The sequence below is a fragment of the Acromyrmex echinatior genome, chromosome 17, assembly GCF_024713525.1.
Source record: "Acromyrmex echinatior isolate Ae372 chromosome 17, ASM2471352v2, whole genome shotgun sequence".
In the NCBI taxonomy this organism is placed as follows: domain Eukaryota; kingdom Metazoa; phylum Arthropoda; class Insecta; order Hymenoptera; family Formicidae; genus Acromyrmex; species Acromyrmex echinatior.
The window spans coordinates 4221271-4247183 of NC_141868.1; the positions used below are offsets into that span (position 1 = coordinate 4221271).

A 25913-nucleotide genomic window follows, 5' to 3' on the forward strand; every position below is an offset into this window, starting at 1 on the left:
CGCTAATCCATTAACACTAAGTGATTCTTTAATATGATTAATTTTTGCCTTTAACTTTTTGCTGGACCTAAATATAGGAATCAATTATATTAAAAAATCATATTAAAGAACTAAGGGTGGTGTCCCATGACAATCGGATTTTCGGAAAACGGAATCTCGGAAAAGTAATAGATAGTCAACCAATCAGAATTATTGGGCTGCGTTACTGTTCTGTACATATACGTTAAATACAAGATTATCGAAATTGAATTTCTATATGTATAAAAAGAAATTTGTCATTATAATAAATAATTGTTTTTTTCACAAATTTTCACAACTTTGCGGTAATTTTTCGCAGGCTTTACATGCAATTAACGGAAGAATGGCAATTACAATTTAACATTATTAAACCAGGAATTTCAGATTTTAAACTAGAAAAGAACGAATTATTACGTCCAATCATAACCGATGCAATATCTTTTGCCATTCCGATGATATTTGTTAAAGGAATTCCATTCCATTTACAGAAAAAAATTCTTTAAAGGTTAACAAAATTTTTTTCGCAACAATTTTTTTCTAAATCTCTTGCATCTAATGCTAATAACTCCAGCAATTGCGTTTTTATTTTCTCATTATTAGGGCAAACATATCGTACGAGCAGGCACATAAATTTCATATCTGTAATATCCGTGCGTTTATCTGAATTGAAATCGAAAATTTACATGTTTTTAAATTTCTAATTAGCTTTTTTGTTTCACGTTTTGCCAAAACATCTTCTACAATATTGCTGCACTTAAGTCGACCCAATGACAAATTTTATAAAATTTTAAGTCGAACGAATGTCTTTTAATAAAGGTATCAAATGCCGTGTAAAAAGCAATGTTATGTTCTGCAAAAAAGGCGGATAGTTTTATTTCTCTTTCAATTTATCGTCATGAGAAACGTTACTAACGACGTTATCGAGGTTTTGATTTTGATTTTTTATTTTATATTATTCTATATTATTTTATTCTATATGTTTAGCCATTTGCGAATGCTTCGTATAATATCTGTTTTATAATATTTAAAACTGTAATTATATATACTGCAAAAAGCTTTATTTAAATTAGAATGGGGAGCCAAATATCCTTTAAAAATGTTCTCATCTAATCACGAATTTTGAAATTTTCTATCATACTGTTTTTTAATTGCTCCTTTAGCAACATTTGAATACATATTGAATTAGGCCCATTACTATATGCAAATGTCTTTATATCCTTTCCATATAGGGCTTTCACTTTTTTCGGAATATATATAGTGTGCAGCTTGTATTACCAATTCCGAAACAACCGGCGCTGTTGTCGCCCAGACCGTACATCATTTTATCTCTTGTTATAATTAAAGCCTCACCAGCATATCAACCTATTTCAAGAATGAATTAGTATAAAAGAGTAAAATTTACTAAAACGCAAACGAATCTCAAAATTGTGTCGGAAATAATACGATATCTGAAAATCGAGATGTGACTGAATTTTAAGTAATCCTGCTGATAGATTCGAAAAACTTCTCAATATGTAATGCAAATGTGTTGTTAGACTATAAACGTAAATATAACAAATAATGATGTATTTATTCATATAACTTTATCATATCATTGTGATTTCTATCCCTGCACCAGGCTGTTTTACAAGCTATTTTTTCTTATATACAAGACAACCGTCTATCATGTGATTAATCTTGTATTGATTATAATTCTGAGTTGCTAACGACGCTAATTCGAATCTAAAATAAAGTCGAAAAAAGACTAAAATAGACTTCTAATAGATCTCTAAAATAGACTCTAAAATAAACTCGAATGTAAACGCAAGTTGGCCAATCCAATCAGTCAGCGCCTCGCTATGATTGGTCTACTGAGGATTAGCAACCAGAATCGGCAGTTGGTTTGCAGAGTCGATACGGTAGTTTGATACGGCCTTAAAGGATACTGAAAATAGAACAAATTACCATATATACAAAAACCATATGAATTTGCGAGACAAACGCCGACTCTAGTGAACCGAGAATCGGCCATCTACGTAAGTAGTGCACATATCATGATGTTATTTCACGAGATCGTCTTTTCACGAATGCTTCGCTTTGTTTTTCGATTTCTCGTGAATCTCACGAATTTACGATTAACAATCTTTCCTATCAGCGGTAATCAACAAACGTTCTCAATAGTCCGAAGTTATCTTCTTTTGAAACCGCATGACCGCAGTATGTCAACCACTACAATAGCTACAATAGCAGTCAAATCCTTGAATAATGATGACCCTACAATCAATAATATTGATTGTAATATTGAATCAGTAATACTGATATTATATATTAATATTTTTATTAGTATTTTTACAATTTTATACGATCGGTATTATTGACAATTTATTTCACTTCAGTTTTATCACCGATACTATTATACGAGATACTATCATAGATCGACATCCTTACAGAGTTCTTGTGAATATTGAAGTGATTAAGAGTTAAAAATTGATATAATATTGTACTAATTTTATGATTTATTAGTTTAGTAGACGTATTTATGCATTTAGAACTCAATAATACTCTATTTTTCTTTAAAATTGTGATTACAGTGTTATCGTCAAAGTTTGATGTTATCAACAGAGATGATAACAACAGAGAAAAAAATTATAATTTTTCAACAATATATAGGATATTATAATTTATTTACAAGTATACACACATTTATTTATGGAACATTTATGTAATAAAAAATCATCATAAACTTAATAATATATGAGCCAAATATTTATGTTATTAATACAGTAAATTTATATCAATCGTCGATAATATCAGCGTTCTTCAATTACCACCTGGGCGCTTGGAATTTTTTTCATACTGCCAATAATTTGCTTAAAATTAACGATCTTTAATAGTACATCTTGTCGGTGTATTGCTAAAATGAGTATTATTGATTAATATTTTATTTCAAAATACACATCATAAAATTATGATAAAAAGAAATTTTGCATGTGATGGCTTTGAATAACTAAATGTGTAGTCCACACCATCAAACATTCTCCGCCGAAATATCTGCTGACTACTCATTAGTTTGTAAATCGTGAGAGTAATATTTAAAACCGTCCGTGTAGGTTACATTTTTCGTCAGAAAATACAACATTTTTCCATTCTTTATGGCAAGTCATATGATTTCGAGCAAACTTTAATCTCGTAGTTTTATGGCCTTGAGTATAAGAAAGCATCAAGGATTTTAAACCTTTATCTTGTTATAGTATTTGCTACACGTCGTGTAGTCACTGGCAGTTCAAAACTCTTTCTAGTTCACTAGCAATTTTATTACCGATTTATATTTTTTAAATTTATGAATGATCATGTCTATTGTAAGTTTTGTAATACCGCCTATATGATTTTTATCATAGTTTTCACGAGATCTCAAAAAATTATTTATAGAATTACTGGATCAATCAATTTTAGACGACAAACAGAAATATCTGCGTTACGATATGCTTATATGTATTTTTACTTATTCTTCTGAACTGAAAAACTTTTCTTGTGGCATTCTGGTAGAAGAAAAATTATTTTAAATTATTTAGAAATTATAATATTATTCCTGATAAAATTAAAAAATATTAATAAGGCTCTGTACTTATAATAAAAAGTAGTATACAAGAAGGACCAAGAGCCAATAACATATAAAAGAATTTTAATTTAAACAAGCAAAATTAATACAAAACAATTATAATAAACAAACGTTTCAACTCCAATCGAGTCATTTTCAATGTAATCTTAAAATATTATATATAAACATCGTTCTAAAATAAAAAATATGCACATGGTCTTACAATATTGTTATAATTCCTTAATATCAAATTTTTCTCTTTATATAATACGCTGCGAGTCATTTTCATCCATTTATTGTGTCAATCGACATAAGTTGTGCGAATATGCTGTATTGCTTTGTGTCGTCGTGTTGTTTCTTGTGAATTGGAATATGTACTATGGCTAATGAGAAAACATCTTTTTCCGTCGTCAATATAATTTTGAGAGAAATGTATAGAAATTTTGAAAGTTATAGCAATAGAATCAATTTGAATTTCTCTGCTACATATATTACTTTGTAAGTACCTCATAGATTATGAGTGTACGATGCGCATGATGTATCATTTATCTTTGTTTACATTCGATGAACAACAAGGAGAAACAGTATATTATACATAAAAAACGAAATGCCCCAATAATTGACAGAAAGACATGTTTGATCAACAAGATATATTCTGCGAATATAGATAACAAGAAAAATTTATCCAATTAACGAGTAATTCTGGTATATTTAAGGAAGTTAGTCATACAATTATGCCGTTCAAAATACAATAGAAATGATATTATTACATAGTAGCATAATTAAAAAATTAATAATGCGGGATTATATGAAAGCATTGAAAATATATTGTATGTATGGTAATACACATTTTATTGAATTAATCGTTACTGTAGTATTGACGGAATGAAATAATAAATAAATCGTATGCACTTTTAATTGTTACCTGCGATTATAAAATTTATTAAAATTCATCTAATGAAATTTAATAAATGTACCTTAACAAATGTACTTTGTTGTTAGTGACCGATACAAAGAAGAATAATTTTTATAATGGAAAAGGAATTTAATGTATACTGATTCCACGTAAAATTCATAAAAATTTATCCTCTAAATTTATCCTCCTAAAGAAAAGAAGGATAGTGATTGTGAAGAAGTACCTATATAAAATAAAATACAAAGAAAAGGAGGATAGTGATTATAAAGAAGTACCTATATAATAATAAAATACGTGCGTCATTATAACTTTTTATATGTGGATACAAAAGTGTCTCGGGTACCAACTGTTCGAGATGATCCGAACCCGAGTGGTATTTTAAATAAATGTTTTTATACTTAAAAATTTATTACATGTTTAAAATTTAACAATTTCTTATTTTATTGATTCTTTCAAAAATTTTAATCATTAATCACTCTAATATATACTCGTTTGAGTCTTATCTCGAATCTTTGTGCCTACATTTTTTTTATTAAATTCATGTATTTACGATGACATTGTTAAAAGATTGTAAAGCATTTTCATAAAATTACTTAAGTCTACAAAAATCAAAATTTACTATTTATTACTAAATATATGCATGTATTGTATCATAGAAAAGTTTATATATATATATATATACATATATATATGTGTATATATACATATATATATATATATATACAATAAATATATATATATATATATACATGTATAATTATATAAATAAATGTATAATCTGCTATTATTAAATTAATTAATATCCTAAATGGAAAGAAAGTGCTCTACCATTAAGGCAATGCACGGGTTCACACGTGCCCGGCATCGATGGCCAAATTCAACGAATTCCTCTACGAATTGCATCCAATGTATTCGCCAGATTTAGTTCCCTGCGACTATTTCCTGTATCCAAATCTGAAGAAATGGTTCGAAGGAAAGAGATTCACCACCAGAGAGCAGCTCATCGCCGAAACAGAGGCTTATTTTGAAGGGTTGGACAAATCATATTATCCGGACGGCTTGAAAAAGTTGGAGAATCGTTGGATTAATAATCGAGCTGAAAGGAAACTATGTCGAGAAATAAAAATGAATCGATAAAAAAAAATGTGTTTTACTATGTTTTTCTAAAAACTTATTGACTTGCCCTCGTACAATGCATCAAACTTACGTATGCATTTTATTCAATTATCGCCAGTATTACCATATATTACCCTATAAGCATCACGGAGAGGTTGCTGATCGGATTTTGCGAATTATGTGTTGTGTATGTATACGTGTGAGGGAGAGGGTGAAGATACGAGAGTGTATATTTATTCTTTAAAATTGTGTACTTCCTCATCTTCGGATGATCTCTTGTAAACGTGCATATTGATGCAAGCTCTAATTGAAGAATTTCTCATATTCGATGCAATGCTGCTTTCAGTGCACTAAATTTCCTCGTTGTCAAAATCGTATCATACTGAAAAGAATCCTCATTATAAATATTATAATATAATGGCGCCAAAAAATTATGAAAAAATTACATAAAAAAGGGAAAAGGGAGCAGTTTATAGTGCTGTAAAAAACTTAACTTCATAATTTCTGAATTATGAGTTAAGTAAAAAGTGGTGTAATTTCGGCCTTACTCTATGTAGGTATACAGGGTGATCCACTTGAATCGACCATCTGAAATATCTCGCTTATTATGATATAAAAAAATGTTTCAAATAAAAGTAGAGCTGTAAAAATACTGTCAAATGCAATGTTACAATTACTTATGATAAAATTGCGGTAAAATGGTAATTTATTGGTAAATTTTGCTATATTTTTTGTCTTTATAGTTTTATGTATTATACAAATATATGCTATATTTTCGTACTTATGTATAAAATAAAACAACATTCTTCTAATATCCCTAATAGAAATCGCTGATAGAATAACAGGGCCATTGATTACATCTAAACATATTATTTAATCGTAACAAAACATGTCTGTATGACACATAGACGACTAATCCTTAAGTGTGTGACTACTTATCACGTTAGGTCGCCGACTGATGATGTTGATCGCGATATTATAAACGGGTGTATATCAATTGTTCACGTCATTAATTGGCTAATTAAAAATAATATAATTTTATTGGTGTAGCAGTGAAAAATTACTAGGAACAGGCCGATGTGAGTGGTGTATGCAAGTGCATTCCCGTTGTAAATCGTCCTTGATTTGGCATCCCTGACTTAAACGTTGTCGGTTGTCCAATTGTTATATCAATATATAGTACCAAAATGAAAGTTTAACAAAGCGTAACTTAATGACTAAATACTCTCAAATTATTGTACTTTATTTTTCTATGTAATTTTCGAAAATTATTATTTGAAGCCTCAAAAAATTACTAAGTAATGTAGCATAATTTATCGAGTTATTATCAAATTCGGTCATTTTCATCTCTAAATGAAGGTGAAATGGTTTCGAGGAGCATTATGTCATGTTATTTTTTTCTAGGTGGAGACGCCAAAAAGATATGAAGGTCATCTCCACTTTTTAAAATGGAATTGTATGACATTTTTTTATACAATGTGATTCCTTTAATTATAATTATTCCTCTAATTATAATTATAATTATTCAGCATATGAAAGTATTGAGATAGTGATATAAAAAGAATTAACAGTTTACGAGATATTTTACATTTTATTCTGGTACATATTGACATAAAATTTTAATAATTCGTAAACTATTAACTTTTTGATAATCATACCGTAATATTTTTATGAACAGAATAATGAGACGAAAGTTGGTGGAAAGAAATTTATTTAGCATTTTATGTCAATATGTGCCAGAATAAAGTGTAAAATATCTAGTAAATTAATGGTTTTTTGATATCACTACCTTAATATCTTTATATATAAAATAATTAGAGGAATTATATTGTGTAAAAAAAATCATACAATTCCATTTGAAAAAGTGGACGTGACTTTTATATCTTTTTCGCGCCTCCATCTAGAAAAAAGAATATGATCAAAATACGACCCTCTCGAAACAGTTCCATTTCCATTCGAAACATTTTTTTATATATTCAAAAATAAGCGAGATATTTCAGATGGTCGATTTGAATAGATCCTGTATATAAATGCACAGCAACGTGATGAAGAATTTCAAACAGGAGAGCATCCTGTGCGGAATAGTTATTAATCTTAATCGGTGACAATAGGGATGTTCCATTTGACTACGTAACGATTAGAACCTCACAACTTATAGTACTGATTTCATATTTTAAAGTTGGTATAGGTCATAAAAGCTAATTTCTAATATAAATAACTCGAATCATATTCTAACATCATGAATGTAAACCCTAAGTAGATAATATTTATACTGGTCTCTCAATAACACGAAGATAAATTTATATTGATTTTCAAGGAAAGAGTTTGTTTTTCTCCGATTTCAACCGTCAGTACGCATCATTTGTGAAATAGAATATTGTTAAAAAAGATATTTAACAAATATTTCTACAAATTGTATTTAGTGTAACGTATCGATTGTTATCATGTCTACTTCGCTCAAATTTAACGAAAATCTTATAACAGAGAATAAAAAGAAACAGCAAAAAATAGATATAATCAATTTCAAATATTGGTAAGTTTAAAGTTTCTTTTTTCTTATTTTTTTAAATATACATACGACGAATAATTTCGAAATAATAATAGACTGATATTAATGATCCAGAATTAGACTCATTTTTAGTTGATTTATCCAACGGCATGTTACATGTCTTTATAACATAAATATGATTAGATTCTTCTTTGTGCATATTTTTTATACGACAATGAAAATTTATGTGAAAAGACTCTTCGTCCGGATCTACAATAGATATTTTAAGATTTAAGCCATAAGAAATTTACCTGTTACAATCGAATGGAAGGGGAATAATTGACTATGATTCGTCCATTTCTTATGACTTAAGGTTTAAAAATCTATTGTAGATCCGAGCTTATTCTGCGATTGCGAAAGTCAGAAAACTAAAAAAAGTACAAGAAGACATTCGTTTGTGTGTTGATTGAAATCCCCAAAATTTTTGTATTTAAAATAAGATGAACATGCGCACATTTGAGCGTTGAAAAGAGAGAACGCAAAGATTGAGAATAAGAAGTACAAGCAATATGAAAAGATCCAAGATTTTAATTCAATTGTTCGCGTAGGCATCGAGAACTTGCAGACGATAAAAGCAACGTAATAGCCAATTAACATTCCTTGCGAAGTAAAAAAATGATGTGATAATTATCATATTTAAATTTAAATTTATTATAATATTTTAAATTTATTATATTACTTTTTACATCTGTATGAGCATAGATAAAGCGTATAAGATTTCTTGAGAAATCTTCCTTTCTTCTATTTTTCTTAATTTTATAATATCAAGAAAAAATAACAGTTTTTTGTCTTTATAAAACGACACATAGAATCGCGATCGTTAATATTAATTACAAAAAGTATATCGTTATACGATCGAATCTTATGGCCATGGTATACAAGAAAACATGATCAACAAAGCTTGAGCAAAGATCATATCATAGTTAAAAAATTTTAAGAGAATATTTAAAAAATATTAGATTTTTTTTTGTTAATTTCTTACAGTTCTTATGTCCTTTCATACGCAATAGTTATCGTTCTTTTCACATTTATTTTAGCACAATCTGCAACTTTTCCAATAAACTAAAATTCCGACATCTATCATTTATTGCTTTTCACACAAAACGAGATACATTAATTACTTTCCTAATTAATCATTTATTTGTATTTATAATATAATGCAATATATATTTAATAATAATTGTAATTATTTTTATCCAAGGCTTGCACTGCAATCGTGCATCGAATATAAAAATGGTATTGGCTATATAGATAAAAAATACCATCAGACAAAAGTGGACATTATGTTCAAAAAAAAAATTAAGATGTTAGTTGTCAATATATATCATAGCGATGTTTTTTTGGTTACTCAAGACGTTGAGGTACATGAACAACTTATATATCGTAAAAAAAATTGCCATTTTATATTTTACTAGAATGAATCTTCGCTGAATTTTTTTTGACATTTAAAAATAACATTATAGAATACACAGTATAAAGTACACAGAATGCAAAAGAAGATGACAATTTTTATTTCTTAATAAATAAAATATATGAAATTGAAAAAAAGACAAATTGTTTTATAAAATAAATTTTACCTTTTTATAAAAGTGTTTTTATTAGGAAAAAATAAAATTTATGACATGTATCATTAACTATGTATATATCCTTTATAAAAGCAATAATCCTATAAAGGAAAATTGAGTATATTTTATATATTTACAACGTTAACATACATGCTAAATACATTTAATACATTATTTTTTTATATATTTGTTTTTATCATGTGCATATAATAAGTGCATAATGCTTTACAATATAAAGTTATAAGAGGTTAAAATTTATTTTTTTTTACATTTAATGTATTGAACAAGCTCATAGTAATGACAACAATTTTGTAAGTTTACTAAATGTATGATCAACTCTCTATTAATTTTTGGGTTACTTTCCCTTATAGAAATTTAATACTAGTCTCCTTATAGAAGTTTAACACTGTTCGCAATTAATCATTTATTTTGAATATTGAGCATTCATACAGTATATTGAACATTCATACAGTGAATAAAGTTTTAAAAGTATTGTTAACAGCACTTTCAATACTAAAAATAAGTGATTAATTTGTCAATTTGTATTAAATTTCTATAAGGTGTTATATGTATTACATTATTTTATTTTATTATACAAATTCAATGTAACTAATTAAATCTAATCCATATAAAAGACGATGCACTGAAATTGAAAATTTTGAATATTTCAATTGTTTTTTTTTCACACGTTTCATATGAAAATGAAAGAGCAGTTTCCAGAAGAAAGTATGTTTTGGTGACGTTAATTTTTTTTTAGGTAGAAGTACCATAAAGATTTAAAGAACTTTATTATTTTAAATGAAATTATGATTTTTTTTAAATATAATATGATTGCATAATTGTTCTATATACAAATAAAAATATTAAGCAGATACATCAAAGCCAGATATTTTATACTTTATTCCACATATTAAAAGAATTCTAAGATTTAGTCTTATGAAGTAAGAATAAGAAGATTTACTTAGCTAAGTAAATGCCCCACTTAGTGACAATCGTGACTGTTTTTCTTAATAAATCAATTAATATAGATCAATGGGTATTGTGTTCATTCTAAAAACTGTGTTAGTATTCAAAATTGTATATGTATTATCTATTACTTATTGTATTATCTATTACAACGAATTTTGAATAAAATTAAATACTTTTGTAAACGCTAAAATATTATAAACATTTTATCAATCATGACAAATCTAACAGATGCTCTAACATCTTGTAAGGCAACGACTATATCCATGGTCTTTTCGTCGAATGATTCTAACTATTATTAAATTAAAAGGAAATTAAAGTAAGCACCCAAAATTAAATAGATATTAAAAACATTATGAATAATAACTGAAAACGTCACAAAAATATATGTTTTAATTTTAATGCATCACTAATCGGTATTCAAATTTTGTTTATCTTTATTACTGATATTTTAAATAAATATCATATAAAGCAATTAAAACGTTCCTATTGTTAAATAAAATATGTAATTTAAAAATATCAATTATTATTAAGAAACAATATTAATATTGTAACTTACAGTCTTGCAGAATTTAAAAAATATACAAATATGAGTTCCTAATCTGTGAACTGTCTTGCTTAAGTTACTAATAGAGACACTCATGATTTTGTACGTTTTTATACGTAGAATAATTAGAAGAATCATATTATGTAAAAAAATCATGTTATTTTATTTACAGTAGTATTTATGGAAACAATCTTCGTATTTTTTTAGCGCTCCCACCTAGAAAAAAATATAATCAAAATATGTACTTCTCGAAACAGTTCCAATTTCATTTGAAAAATTTCTTCGTATTATTCAGGAAAAATGAAATATTCAAGGATTTCAATATAAAAAAAATAACATCTTGTATAATTAATTTAACTGAATAAAATGATCAATCAATTATGTTTTTAAAAGAAATATGTATGGGAAGATATAAGTCCAAAAATTACATTCTTTAAAGTTCAATCTACAAACAATGAGGTTGAAAATGAAATTGTGGTAAATCATGAAAATCTCTCACATTACATATGTTATACTTCCCATAAGATTGATTGGAGCAACACAAGAATTGTAAAAGCTGCAACTAACAAGATTAATTTTCTCGCTTTGACTGACGATGGCAAAGTAAAGTATTACGACGATATCATCATGAATACATATTAGTAATAATAATTATTAACTTTACTTAGATATATTACATTTATTTAATGTAGATATATTACACACAAAATTCGATCAAAGATGAAGAAAAACAATGCAGTATACATCAAATGAATATACGTGAAATGAATATCAAAGAGAAGATTACATGCATGAGTTGCGGATCTAATTTTTATGTGGTAGCTACGAACCGCCATATGTTCTTTTGGGGTTGTATATGTGAAATGCGGAATTCTTTTGATAGTGATGACGCGATGATGGAATGGACTAAACCACGGTTTACATTTGAGCCACATAAAATATCCACATTTGCATTCAAAACAATTGGTAATTTTCTTAAAAACATATTCCTAAAAATGTAAAGCTGTATATACATGAAGAATTTATGGCTGCAAGTATTGTAGAGTATTGTAGAGTAACCTAATCTATCTTCATGTTTAGTCAAGATAGCTTGTGGGATTGATTACACACTTGCTCTAACTGATCAAGGGAAACTCTACGGCTGGGGAGGTTACTTTTTCAAAACTTGCACCGATTATGACACATACTATGATGTAATCTATCCGCACCCGGTAAATGATTTGTTTCTGTAATTGTATTATGACAAATCGGAAAAGAGTAAGAAAGCATAAACTAAACCAAAAAATTTTTCGATCTGCAGGTGGATATAATTAATGTACGAAACCTATCAGACATCGCCGTCATTGATTACACTAATTTTGTCAAGTCTAGCAAGGATGGACTTGTGTACGCATGGGGTTTCATTTTTCGCAGAAACTATAAAAAACCAGCTGTTTGTGAATATACGAACGCGTTTGACATATCCAACTCGATGACAGCTCATTCACCGGTGTCCGTGGCCGGTGAATTCATAAATGAAGAATTTCACATATTAAATGACTTGGAAACTGCATTCAACGATCAGGTTAGACTTTATTCTGTATGTTTCTCGAATTCAGTATTTCCAATGAAGTACCATAAAAATTGCAATACAATTTATTTTTACAATTTAGTTTTGAATCTTTAAAAGATGTCAAAAATTTTCAAATTCTTTCAACTGATGACGTGTTAAAAACCGCAAGCAAGCCATTAATTGAAAATGCTTACAATCTGAAATTTATTATACTGATTATCATTGTTCTATTTTATCTCCTTGGTAAAGTCTTAGCGTATTTTTCAATAACACCTCTCGTTTCGTGATCTGATATCTTAATCATCAGAACATTTCAAAGAAGTCCTTATCTATCGATAAGGATATTTGTAACCTAGCATTTTCCTTTGTTTATATCTCAGATTGTAGTGCATCGATTTTAATTAATTTTTTTTTAATCTATTGTTTGAAGACTAAGAAAAAGAATTTTTGAGTTAGAAATTCTAAAATGTCATAGCATAAAAGATATTTTGCAATAAGTGAAAAGGGATCGGAAAAAAAACGTCTGATCTATCGAAGGGGTTACGCCCTTTATAGATACTGAGGGTTAAATTTTAGATCTTTCTTTTTATTACATTTTTCCATTGCGTAACAAAACAGATTTGGTGATTATATAATACACATGTTCAACTTTAATAACTAATTCGTGTTTTCTGTCTAAAGTCAACAAGTGATCTCACGATAATGGTCGAAAAACAATCAATTTATGTTCACAAAGTTATCCTGAAGATTCGTTCCACATATTTTAGAACTATGTTCCAATGTAATGATGTTGAAAATAGACAAAGGTACGTTTTTACAAAAAAAAGTACATTAAAAAAAACCTTTTTTGTTTGATTTGTTTGTATATTGAATATTTTAATATGTTTTTCTTGACAGTGTCATCGTGAATAATTATTATAGGTATGTCATTTATAAAAAATTTTTAGAATATTTATATACTAGTAGGATCAATGTATCATCTTTTAAAAACCTATTAGGTGAGTTTGAGTTAAACGTGTCGAATATTACATATGTAATTCGCGACTAAAATATCTCTTTGTTGCAGATCTTTTGCAATTGGCAGATGCATTATGCGAGAAAAATCTCCAGACGGATTGTATAAGAAAAATAAAAAAAACAATTAACGTATCGAACGTCACGTATCTTTTTAACCTTATCAACGATATGAACGAACGACATCACAAGGAGGTAATTGATTTTTTGTTTTTATTATGGATTTTTTTTCTATTGTAAGACAAAAATATTGCGAATTATATGGGATGAACATATTAAATCCACTTGGGATATGTTTACATTTTCTTTTTTGTGCCTAGTAAACGAGATCCCTTTAAAAATTCCTAGGGCGAATCTTTACGTTATAAACAAAGTAGCTTCCATAAAAATTTTTTTTCCAAAATTTTTTTTTTTAAAATATTCGTCATTTTTACAAAATCAATATTTGGAAGTATCCGTTAGCATTCCTTTAGTAAATACGTAGAAAAAAGATATTTCGTTCTTGTACCTATTCCAATCGAGTTCCCGCAATGTCGATTTGACAATTAATGAAACGGCATCAGTGTCACAATGTGTTAAAAGAAAAATAATAATAAATATAAGATTTTATGCCCAAAGAATTAACTTCAAATACTTGTTTTCTTCCATTTTTCCAAAGAATAGGAGTACATATTAGTTCGATCCGTTTTTTGTGTTCAAAAAGCATTTATTTCAAAACAAAATGAAAGAACAGATTAATTAAAGTATTGTCCATCGCTGGCTATCACTTTTTCCATCTCTCAGGCAATTTTGAATTCCATCTCGAAAAAATGATCGTCTTGGAGGCGATCCAATTTGAAGCCAATTTTCGATTTCTGCGAAAGAAGTGAACCGGTGACTTGCCAAATCGAGCTGCATCCTTGGAACAACAGAAGGAGATAATCAGAAGGAGCAATATCCGGAGAATACGGCGGGTGCGGTAAAACATTCCATTGAGCGTTTCCAAATATTTTTTTACGACTTTTGCGACATGAGGCCGAGCGTTGTCATGAAGAAAAATAACTTTATCATGTCTTTGCTCGTATTTTCGGCCGTTTTCTCACAATGTACGACTCAAACGAATCAATTGTAGCCGATACCGATCGCCCGTAAGGAATCGCCAGGTTCAGCAGCTCATAGTAAACAACACCTTTTGGTCCCACCAGATACAGAGCATGATCTCCGAACCATAAATGTTCGGCTTTGGTATTGATGTTGAGATATCGATGGCAAACGATTGACCGGGCTTAGCGTAGTATTTTTCTTCTTGGGGTGTCGTGAGGTATCTACTTCTCATTTCCAGTCGCAATCGATGCAAAAATCTTTCTTTGAATCAGCTGTTTGCAAGTGAAAATCGCCTTTCAAGTCTCTCGGTTTCAGTTCATAAGGCATCCAATTTCCTTGTTTTTGAATTATCCCATGGCTCTCAATCGTACAGAAACGGTTTGTTGAGTTACTCTCAATGATTCTGCAAGCTCCTCTTACGTTGACTCTGATCTTCTTCGAGTAATGCCTCTAATTCTTTGTCTTCGAATTTTTGGCTGTCCAGAGCGAGGCTTGTCTTCAAATTGAAATCTCCATCCTGAAATGTCGAAACATTCCCTACATGATTTATCAGTTGGAGCAGTATCACCATAAACTTCGACAAGTATTCAATGGGCTTCAGCTGCACTTTCTTCCAATTAAAGCAGAAAATTAGAACCCGCAAATGCGCGGGTTTAACCAAAATTCGATTTTTTAAAACCCACAATAAAAATCAGGTTTTTGTATGAAACTCAAAGCAATAAAAACTGCATATTATTAACGATGTCTAACCCTCTGAAAACGTTAAAATCACGCCAATCAGCTGTCATTAAAAACCATTCACAATAGCTGGAGCCATCTTTTGGAAAACGGATCGAACTAATTTGTACTCTCATTTCTCAAAGTAATTTATAATTTTAGTTTAAGATGGTGTAACCCTTTAAATTGTTAAATTAATTTCTTTAACATACTAACAAAAAATCTTAAATTAAAAAACTAATTTTGGCCGAGAGGGGATACTTTCACACCAAAAATTTTTGAATGTTGCGTCATTCGTGAAGTAGGGCACTTAATAATATAATATCTAATACACTTCATTTTAAATTCCGTTTAAATATTTAAAAATAAAAGGAAAGTATAGAAGGAGAATGATATTTTAATAATATCGCACGTTCATCGAAAACCCGAAATTTTTGAAAATACGAGAACATGAGAGCGTTCATCGTGCGGATTCTAAAATATATTGCACTAGTAAACGTCAAACTCAATTAACGATGTGGCTGACAAATAAAATGCGCGGGCAGTACACTGATAGTCTCACGCGAAAATCCTGTTTTTCCCTTTTTTTCCCCTATATACTTTCATGATAAAATAGTTTAATTAACCACTTATAAGATCAAATAATGTATTTTGTATAACAATTGAATTATTCGTGTACCTTAAAATCAAAAAAAAAAGTAGGAAAAATATGATTCGACATGTATGAATTCGACTTAATCGATGAAAGTTCATAAAAAAACACATCTCTCTACGTGGGCCCCAAAATAAAAGGAGAGTTAAAAGTGGAATAAAAGAAAAAAAACGAACATTAAAAATTAAAAAGCGCTCACAATGTGGTTCATAACATCAATTTGGGAAAATTGTTTACAAATTTAATTGGGAAATATTCAGATATTAGATATAGAATCATTCTTTCAAAAGCGACTAACATCAGAAGATCTTCATAAATAATTAAAATTGTATATAAACCGTCTTTCATGGGTTAGAGTTAGATATTCGACTCTTGAGCAGTTCAATATAGTTTTTCCCAAATGTGGATTCCAAAACTCAACTTTTTATTAACACAGGGTTCATAATTTATATATGTTTTATATATATATTTTATATATATATAATATATAATATATAATAAATTCACACTGTATATTTTTTCAATTTAAGCGCTATTAACATTACAATAAATTTTACATTTAATAGAATCTGGAATTATGGTTTCAAAGTCGACTAACTGTTGTGACAAAAAAAACGACAATTTGGGATCTGGAGTATTTGACATAATTTTGGACTAAAAAATTTTTAACAATACCTGAGCATCAGCTCTTCGAAAATATAATTTTAATTGAGGTGAAAAAATTTTTATCTCATTATAAAGTGAATAAAATTTATTTGAAATTGGGGTTTTTATTTTAAATTTTGTACTTATTTCCGATCTCCCAAACTCCCCCGGGCCAAAGCCCAATTTTTTTGGGTCGAATTTATTTACCGGGTACATAAACAATTTTTAAAAACAAAACTTAACCCCCTGTCAAAAAATATCGCAATTTTTACATGATGGAAAAAAATTCCCCGAAATTTTTGGAGAGGTAATTTCAATTTTTTTTTACAATTTATTAAAAAATTACATGTTACTAGGGAAAGTTCCCCTGCCTCCATGCAAAAAAAATTATAGAAATAGGTTTTTGCAAAACATGAATTTATTTTATATTTTACAAGAAAACCTTTTCGTTGCAATTAAAAATATTTTCCCCCTTTTTTGGGCTTTTGATTCCCAAAAAAAAAAAAATTTTTTTTTTTTTGTAAAATTAGTAATTTTTAATGATCAAGGTCAATCTATATTTTCACCTCAGTTTTTTTTTTTAAAATTTTATACTTTAAAAGTTCATACTTTTATACCATCATTAAGGGAATTTTTTATTTACATTTAATTTAATTTTCTTTTTACTGAAAAGGACCTGATCGTAAAGTCCCAAAAAATATGCCTTTACTTTTTTTTTGAAAAAAATAATTAAAAAAACATACTAAAAAAAAAAATGGGGATTTAAATTTTGGGATTTTATTATTTCCTTTGATTTGGTGAAATTTGGCTTTCTTTTTTCAAAATTTTAAATTTAAACGAAATGAACCAAGAGTTAACGCTTTCAAAGGCCGGGTCTCAAGTTGACCAAATTTTCTCTGGATTGAACGTTAACAAAATCCGAAGTGCGGCGTATTAATGGAGGAGTAATTAATTTGGGGATTTAAAAAAAAATTCGGTTTAAAATTATAAATATATATATATAATATAATATATATATATATAACCAAGTTAGCAAATTTTTTTTTTTTTCCCGGTTTTCCCAAGGAAAGGCCCAGCGAAAAGTTGCAGCGTATTAAAATTTGGGCACATATGCCATTTTTGGGGCGGTGAAATTAACCCCCACCAAAACCCCACAAGTTTAGTCCCCCCAAAAACTGGGTTTTTTGTTTTATCGTTCATTTTCTTTTTATTTTGGCCTGAAAAAAAACAAATTTTTTGGGAGAAATTTCTTTTTTTTTTTAATCAAAAAAAAAAAGGCGTTGAAAAATCATCGTTTGCTAGTAGAAACATATGGTGAACACGCTCCCTCGATTAAAATTTTGGACATGGTTTTTGACAATTTAAAAAAGGGTTGGGTTTCAATTAAAGAAAAAGTGAGCGCCTGGTAGACCCCAAAAAGGGGAAACGAGCAATTGGAAGTTTTTAGATGAAAACCCAAAATCAAATCAAAGGCAATTAAACAGAAAATTTTCATGTATCACAAAAAATCAGCAGGGCGTTTTCGGCAATGGAAAATCAATAAAAACCGGGAAATGGGGGCCCACCCAATTTTAAAAGAAAGTTAAAAAGGAAAAAGCAAAGTCACTTGTGAAATGGGTGCTTCAAAGTACGAAAGGGAAAACCCTTTTTTCCAAAGGAAATTTTGAGGGTGGGCGAAAAAAAATTTTTTTTGAAAACCCCAACGGAAAAATCTGGTTTTTACCCGGGGAACCGGGAAACCCCCAACACCGGCAAATCGCTTCGGGGGGGAAGACCATGCTCTGGGTCTGGTGGGGACCAAGCGTATTGTGTATTATGAACTCTTTAAGCCCGGCGAAACCCTTAATACCAAGCTATCCCAACAAATGTTAATTTTTAAAACCCCGCATTAATCAAAGACACCGGAAGGGCCAAAGGGCCTGGCAAAAATTTATTTTGTTCACACAAGCCCGTCTCAACAGCAAAACCCGGAAAAACCTCTTGAAATGTTTGGGTGGGACATCCTTCCGACCCCCTCGTACTCTTCCCCAAACCGGCGCCATCACTATCACCTCTTCCTAAAGGGGCACGCCTCGCAAAAAGCAGCACTTTGAAAATTTTTGGGAAATTTGGAAAAAAGACTCGAGAAGGTTTGCCGAAAAAGGAAAAAAAGCAGTTTTTTTTGACATGGTATTCATAAAATTTCCGGGAAATGGCGAAATGTGTAGAAAAACCCATGGGCCAAAATTTTTTAAAAAAAAAAAAATTAAATTTTCCCCTTTAAAATTACGTGTTTTTTTTTTTCCAAAAAAAGGAAAAAAAAATTTTGCAACACCTGGTATTAAAATTATAAAAATATATAATATATTTACACATAAACCATAAAATTTATAATAAAATCCCCCCTATATAAAATATAATATATTATTATATATAAATCAGTTCCCCCAAAAACAAACAACTTTAAATGAACTGACCTGAATTTATTGACATTTTGGTCGCTACGGGACCAGCGCTGGGTAGAAACTCTAGGCCCCCGCCAAACGTTCAAGTCAGCAAAGAGGAAAATTTTTATGAATTTGAGTAACAGTTTTTATGAGAAACCCGCCCCCGGGGTTATTTTTTGGATCCCCCCAATTTGGCATTGAAACTTTTAAAAATTTAAACTATTTAATGATAACCTAAAAAAAAACCTAAATCTGGGCTTATGCTGAAAAAGAAGTAGATAAACCCGGGGGTTTTTAATTGGGAACTTTGGGGGAGGGGGGGAAAGGGGGAAAAGGGGGAAAAAGGGGTCACTAGGGAGGAGCTGACGTCCTAGGGAGAAGGGAGGAGATGAATGACGTCACAGGAGGTGACGTCACTAGGGGAGGGGGCATTGGGGGGAGGGGGCGGGGGTCCTGGGCATTACGTATCGGAAATTTCGTACGGAGGTGTGGGAAACCCCCCAAAACCGCGTTTGCCGTAAAATGTGCCGCGGGGGCAATGGAACATATTCGCCGCCGACAGGCGGGAAATTTTCCGGACCCCCCCGTGCTTTCCCGGGGATTTGGCTTTCTCCGAGCGCGGTTTGCCGCCGTCCCACCACCCCCCGGTTCCATCGGCCCTCTCCGGGGGTGGTCCGCCCCCGACTCCCTTTCCCCTTATCGAAGCGGCCCCCTCGCGCGTTTTTACTTTCATTTTCAAGCGCGTCATCTTTTTTTTATTAATTTCCCTTTTAAAGTTTTTACATGGATTATTAAAGCAAAAATTTTTATTTTTACTGAATTATAATTTTATTTTAGGAGCGGGAGTGCAGACCTATGTATATTCAAGCAAAAGGGGGAGCCGGGGTGGAGGCCCGGGGGGGAAAAAGGGCGGGGGGGGTTTGTGGTGCGGGGGGGGGGTAGGGCCCAATTTAGCGAGCTGCTATGGCCTCCCACCCCTCCCCCGCGGGTTTTTCCCCCCGGCCCCCGTCCCCCGGGGCAGGTGTGGGAAATGGTGACGTCACGGCGTGCGCGTTGCACGACGGGGAACCTTGAGAGCGGGGGGAGGACAGGGGTTCAAGGGGGTTTTTTTTCCCCGTGCCCCGCCCTCACTCTCGCTCGCACCCAACCCAGTTTGCAAAAAATGGGGGACCGTATCTTTAAGGAGGTAAGATTACATTATTATATTATATTTACAGCGAGTAAGAAACTCGTTGGTGCGAGCGAGAGTGACGGCGCGCACGCGGGAAGAAAAAACGCGTGAATCCCCTCAGTCGCTCGCCCGCTCTCAAGGATCGTCGTCGTCGCAACGCGTCACGCCGTGACGTCACCAGTTCACACACACATGCGCCCGTGGGGACGGGGGCCGGGGAGGAAAACCGCGAGAGGTGGTGGGAGGCCATAGCAGCTCGCTCATTGGCTACCCCCCCCCCCGCACCACAATACCCCTCTCGCCCAGTTTTCCCCCCGGCCTCTCACCCCGCGGCTTGCCCCATGGCTTAGAATATACATAGGTCTGCTACTCGCGCTCTCTAAAATAATAATATAATTCAGTAGAATAAAAAATATTTCTGCATGAATAATCGCATGTAATAAACGTTGAAAGGAAGATTACATAAGAAAAAGATGACGACGCTTGAGAAATGATAAGTATAACGCGCGATGGGGACCGCGTTCGATAATGGCAGCGGAGATCGGTGGCGGACCACGCCCGGAGACGGCGATAGGAACCGGCGGTGGTAGGGATCGGCGGCGAACCGCGCTCGGAGACAAGCCATGCCCGGAAGCAGCGGCGGGGTCCGGCAAATCACGCCTGTCGGCGGCGAATCATGCTCCATTGACCCCGCGGCACATCTTCACTGCGACGCGGATGCAAGTTTCCACACCTCCGCTACGTAATTTCCGATACGTAATGTCCCAGGACATCCCGTCCCTCCCGCAATGTCACCCCTCGCCTAGTGACGTCACCTCCTGTGACGTCATTCATCTCCTCCCTTCTCCCTATGACGTCAGCTCCTCGCCTAGTGACGCCTTATTCCCCTACCTTCCCCCCTCCCCCAAAAGTTCCCAAATTAGAACCCGCCTTGTTTATCTACTTCTTTTATTCAGCTATATAGCCCAGATTTAGGTTGTTTTTTATGTTACTCAGCTGTATAGTGTTGAAATTTTGGAAGACTTCAATGCCCAATTGTGGGGCATCCAGAAATAATCCGACGGGCAGGTTTCTCATGAAAACTGTTATCTCATACTCATGAATTCCTCTTTGCTGATCTTGAACGATGGCAGGGGCACTAGAGTTTCTACCAGCGCTGGATACCGTAGCGTACCGAATATCTCAATAATATCATCAGGTCTGAGTTCAATTTCAAGTTGATTGATTTTGGAGGAACTGATATATATATATATATATATATATATATATATATATATGATATGTATATATATATATATATATGTGATATGTGTATATATATATATATATATATATATATATGTATATACCAGGTGTATGCATAAGTTTTTTCCAGTTTTTGGTAAAAAAAAACACGTAATTTTCAAGGGAAATTAATTTTTTTTTATTCAAAATATTGGCCATCGGTTTCTACACATTTCGCCCATCTTTCAGGTAATTTATGAATACCATGTCAGAAAAACTGCTTGTCTTTTGCGGCAAACCATTCGTCGAGTCATTTTCCAACTTCCTCGAAATTGCTGAAGTGCTGCTCTGCGAGCGCGTGCCCCATTGATGCGAAGAGGTGATAGTCAGATGGCGCCAGGTCTGGAGAGTACGACGGGTGCGGAAGGATGTCCCATCCAAGCGATTTCAAGATGTCTTTCACTGGTTTTGCTGTGTGAGACGGCGCATTGTCGTGTAACAAAATCACTTTGCCATGTCTTCTGGCCCATTCCGGTCGTCTTTCGATTAATGCGTGGTTTAAATTAATCATTTGTTGGCGATAGCGTTGTGTATTAACGGTTTCGCCGGGCTTCAAGAGTTCATAATACACAATACCGCTCTGGTCCCACCAGACACAGAGCATGGTCTTCTTGCCGAAGCGATTTGGCCTTGGTGTTGGTGGTCCGGCTTCACCAGGTGAAAACCACGATTTTTTCCGCTTCGGGTTTTCAAAATAAATCCATTTTTCGTCACCCATCACAATTCGATGCAAAAATGATTTCCTTTCGTAGCGTTGAAGCAGCATTTCACAAGTGACTTTGCGATTTTCCATTTGACGTTCATTCAAATTGTGTGGGACCCATTTACCGAGTTTATTGATCTTTCCCATTGCTCGTAAACGTCTGCTGATTGTTTCTTGTGATACATGTAATGTTTCTGCTAATTGCCGTTGAGTTTGAGTTGGGTCTTCATCTAATAACTTCTGCAATTGCTCGTCTTCGCATTTTTGTGGTCTACCAGAGCGCTCACTGTCTTTCACATTGAAATCACCATTTTTAAATTGTCGAAACCATGTCTCACATATTTTAATCGATGGAGCGTGTTCACCATATGTTTCTACTAGCAAACGATGACTTTCAACAGCCTTTTTCTTTTGATTAAATAAAAAAAGCAATGCGTGCCGCAAATGTTCTTTTTCAGGCACAAAACTCGACATGATCACTGAACGATAAAACAAAGACGCTAGTTTTTGGCGGACTCAACTTGTGTGTGTTTGTAGTTAAATGTCAGACGAACAAAATGGCATATGTGTCAAATTAATACGCTGCATACTTTTCGCTGGCGCCATCTCTTAGTTAAACCGGAAAAAACTTATGCATACACTTGGTATATATATATATATATATATATATATATATATATATATATATATTAACCGAATCTTGTTTTCAATCTCACATAATTACTCCTCCATTCAATACGCAGACACTTCGTGATTTTGTGTAACGATATCAATCCAGAGATAATTGTCAACTTGAGATCGGCCTTTGAAAGCGTTAACTCTTGGTTCAGTTCGATTAATTTAAATTTAGAAATAAGTAAGACTCAATTCACCATAATCAATAGGCAATAAATAAAATGCCAATTTGAATCAACACTGGTTATTAGTATGTATTTTATATCATTTATTCAAAATGAATAGTAAAGCGCATATGTTTCGACTTACGATCAGGTCCTCTTCAGTACAAAGAAAATTAATTAAATGTAAATATTAAAAATTACATAATGATAGTGTATACAAGTATGAACTATTAAAGTATAAAATAGAAAAAAAACTGAGGTGATAATATCAGAGTTGACCTTGATCATTAAATTACTAAGTTTACTAAAAAAAAAAAATTTTTTTTGTTTTGAATCAAAAGACCAAAAAGAGAAAATATTTTTAATTGCTAACGTAAAGTTTTCTATGTAAAATATAAAATAAACTTACATGATTGTCAAGAACTATTTCTATAATGTTTTTTGCATGGAGGCAGGGAACGTTCTAGATAACATGTAAGTTTTAATAAATTGTAATAAAAATTGTAATATACCTCTCCCATAAATTCAGAATATTATAAATCATGTCAAAATGCGATAGTTGACAGGAGATTAATTGTTTATGATTTTCCATTCGTGTTATGTACCACGGTCATAAATTCGATCCACAAGAAATTGGCGTGGTCGAGGGATGTGAGATCGGAAATAAGTACTATAATTAATAGTAAACACCTAATTTCAAATAAATTTTATTCACGTTATAATGAGATAAAATATTTTTCACACTCAATTACAATTATATTTTCGAAGAGCCTGATGCTCAGGTTATTGTTATAAATTTTTTTAGTCCATAAAATTATGTCAAATACTCCAGATGCCAATTGTCGTTTTTTTGTCACAACAGTTAGTCGAACTTATTGAAACACATAATTTCCAGATTCTATTAAATGTGAAATTTATTGATAATGTTAATAGCGCTTCAATTGAAAAAAATATAACAGTGTGATATGTATATATATATATATATATATATATATATATATATATATATATATATACATATATAAATTATGATACCTGTGTTAATAATAAGTTGAGTTGTGGAATCCAACACTTGGAAAACTATATTGAACTGCTCAAGAGTCGAAATATCTAACTCTAATCATGAAAGACGGTTTATATACAATTTTAATTATTTATGAAGATCATTTCTGATGTTAGTCGCTTTTGAAAGAATGATTCTATATCTAATATCTGAATATTATCCCAATTAAATTTGTGACAATATTCAAATTGATGTTATGAGACCACATTGTGAGCGCTATTTAATTTTTTAATGTTCGTTTTATGTTCATTTATTCCACTTTTAACTCTCCTTTTAGTTTGGCCCACGTAAGAGAGATGTTTTTTTTATGAATCTTTCATCGATTAAGTCGAATATCATACATGTCGAATCATTATTTTTCCTACAATTTTTGATTTTAAGGTACACGAATAATTGCAATTGTTATACGAAAATACATTATTTGATCTTATACAGATGGTTAATTAAACTATTTGTATCATGAAAGTATATTAAGGGGAAAAAAGGGAAAAACAGGATTTTCGCGTGAGACTATCAGTGTACTGTCCGCGCATTTTATTTGCTCAGCCACATCGATTAATTGAGTTTGACGTTTACTAGTGCAATATATTATAGAATCCGCACGATGAACGCTCTCATGTTCTCGTATTCTCAAGAATTTCGGGTTTTCGATGCAACGTGCGATATTATTATCAAAATATCATTCTCCTTCTATACTTTCCTATATATTTTAAATATTAATCGGAATAAAGTGAAGTGTATTAGATATTATATTATTATAGTGCATACTTCTACGAATGACGCAACATTCAAATTTGTGAGTGTGAAAGTATCCACTCTCGGCCAACATGTATGTTTTTTAATTTAAGATGTTATGTTAAGTATGTTATAATGAAATTAAATTTAACAATTAAAGGGTTACACCATCTTTAATCTAAAATTATAAATTACTTTGAGAAATGAGAGTACAAATTAGTTCGATCCGTTTTCCAAAAGATGGCTCCAGCTATTGTGAATGGTTTATAATGACAGCTGATTGGCGTGATTTTAACGTTTTCAGAGAGGTTAGACATCTGTTAATAATATGCAGTTTTTTATTGCTTTGAGTTTCATACAAAAACCTTGATTTTTATTGTGTTTAAAATATCGAATTTTGTGTTAACCAAGCAGCATTTGCGGGTTCTAATTTTCTGCTTTAATTGGAAGAAAAGTGCAGCTGAAGCCCATTGAATACTTGTCGAAGTTTATGGTGATACTGCTCCAACTGATAAATCATGTAGGGAATGGTTTCGACATTTCAAGGATGGAGATTTCAATTTGAAGACAAGCCTCGCTCTGGACAGCCAAAAAAATTCGAAGACAAAGAATTAGAGGCATTACTCGAAGAAGATCAGAGTCAAACGTAAGAGGAGCTTGCAGAATCATTGAGAGTAACTCAACAAACCGTTTCTGTACGATTGAGAGCCATGGGAATAATTCAAAAACAAGGAAATTGGATGCCTTATGAACTGAAACCGAGAGACGTTGAAAGG

The 25913-nt window shown here is 31.7% G+C and overlaps 1 protein-coding gene across 1 annotated transcript; it reads left to right on the plus strand.

Moving 5' to 3' along the window:
* Positions 1 to 7887: 7887 nt before the first annotated feature.
* On the plus strand, positions 7888 to 16918 carry LOC105144614 (RCC1 and BTB domain-containing protein 1). The gene is made up of 10 exons (XM_087415259.1): positions 7888 to 8160; positions 9377 to 9536; positions 11647 to 11856; positions 11946 to 12219; positions 12334 to 12464; positions 12554 to 12817; positions 13487 to 13611; positions 13703 to 13803; positions 13872 to 14014; positions 16838 to 16918. The coding sequence occupies exons 1-10, from the start codon at positions 8072 to 8074 to the stop codon at positions 16916 to 16918; spliced, it is 1578 nt and encodes a 525-aa protein (XP_087271385.1). The 5' UTR covers positions 7888 to 8071.
* Positions 16919 to 25913: the final 8995 nt, after the last annotated feature.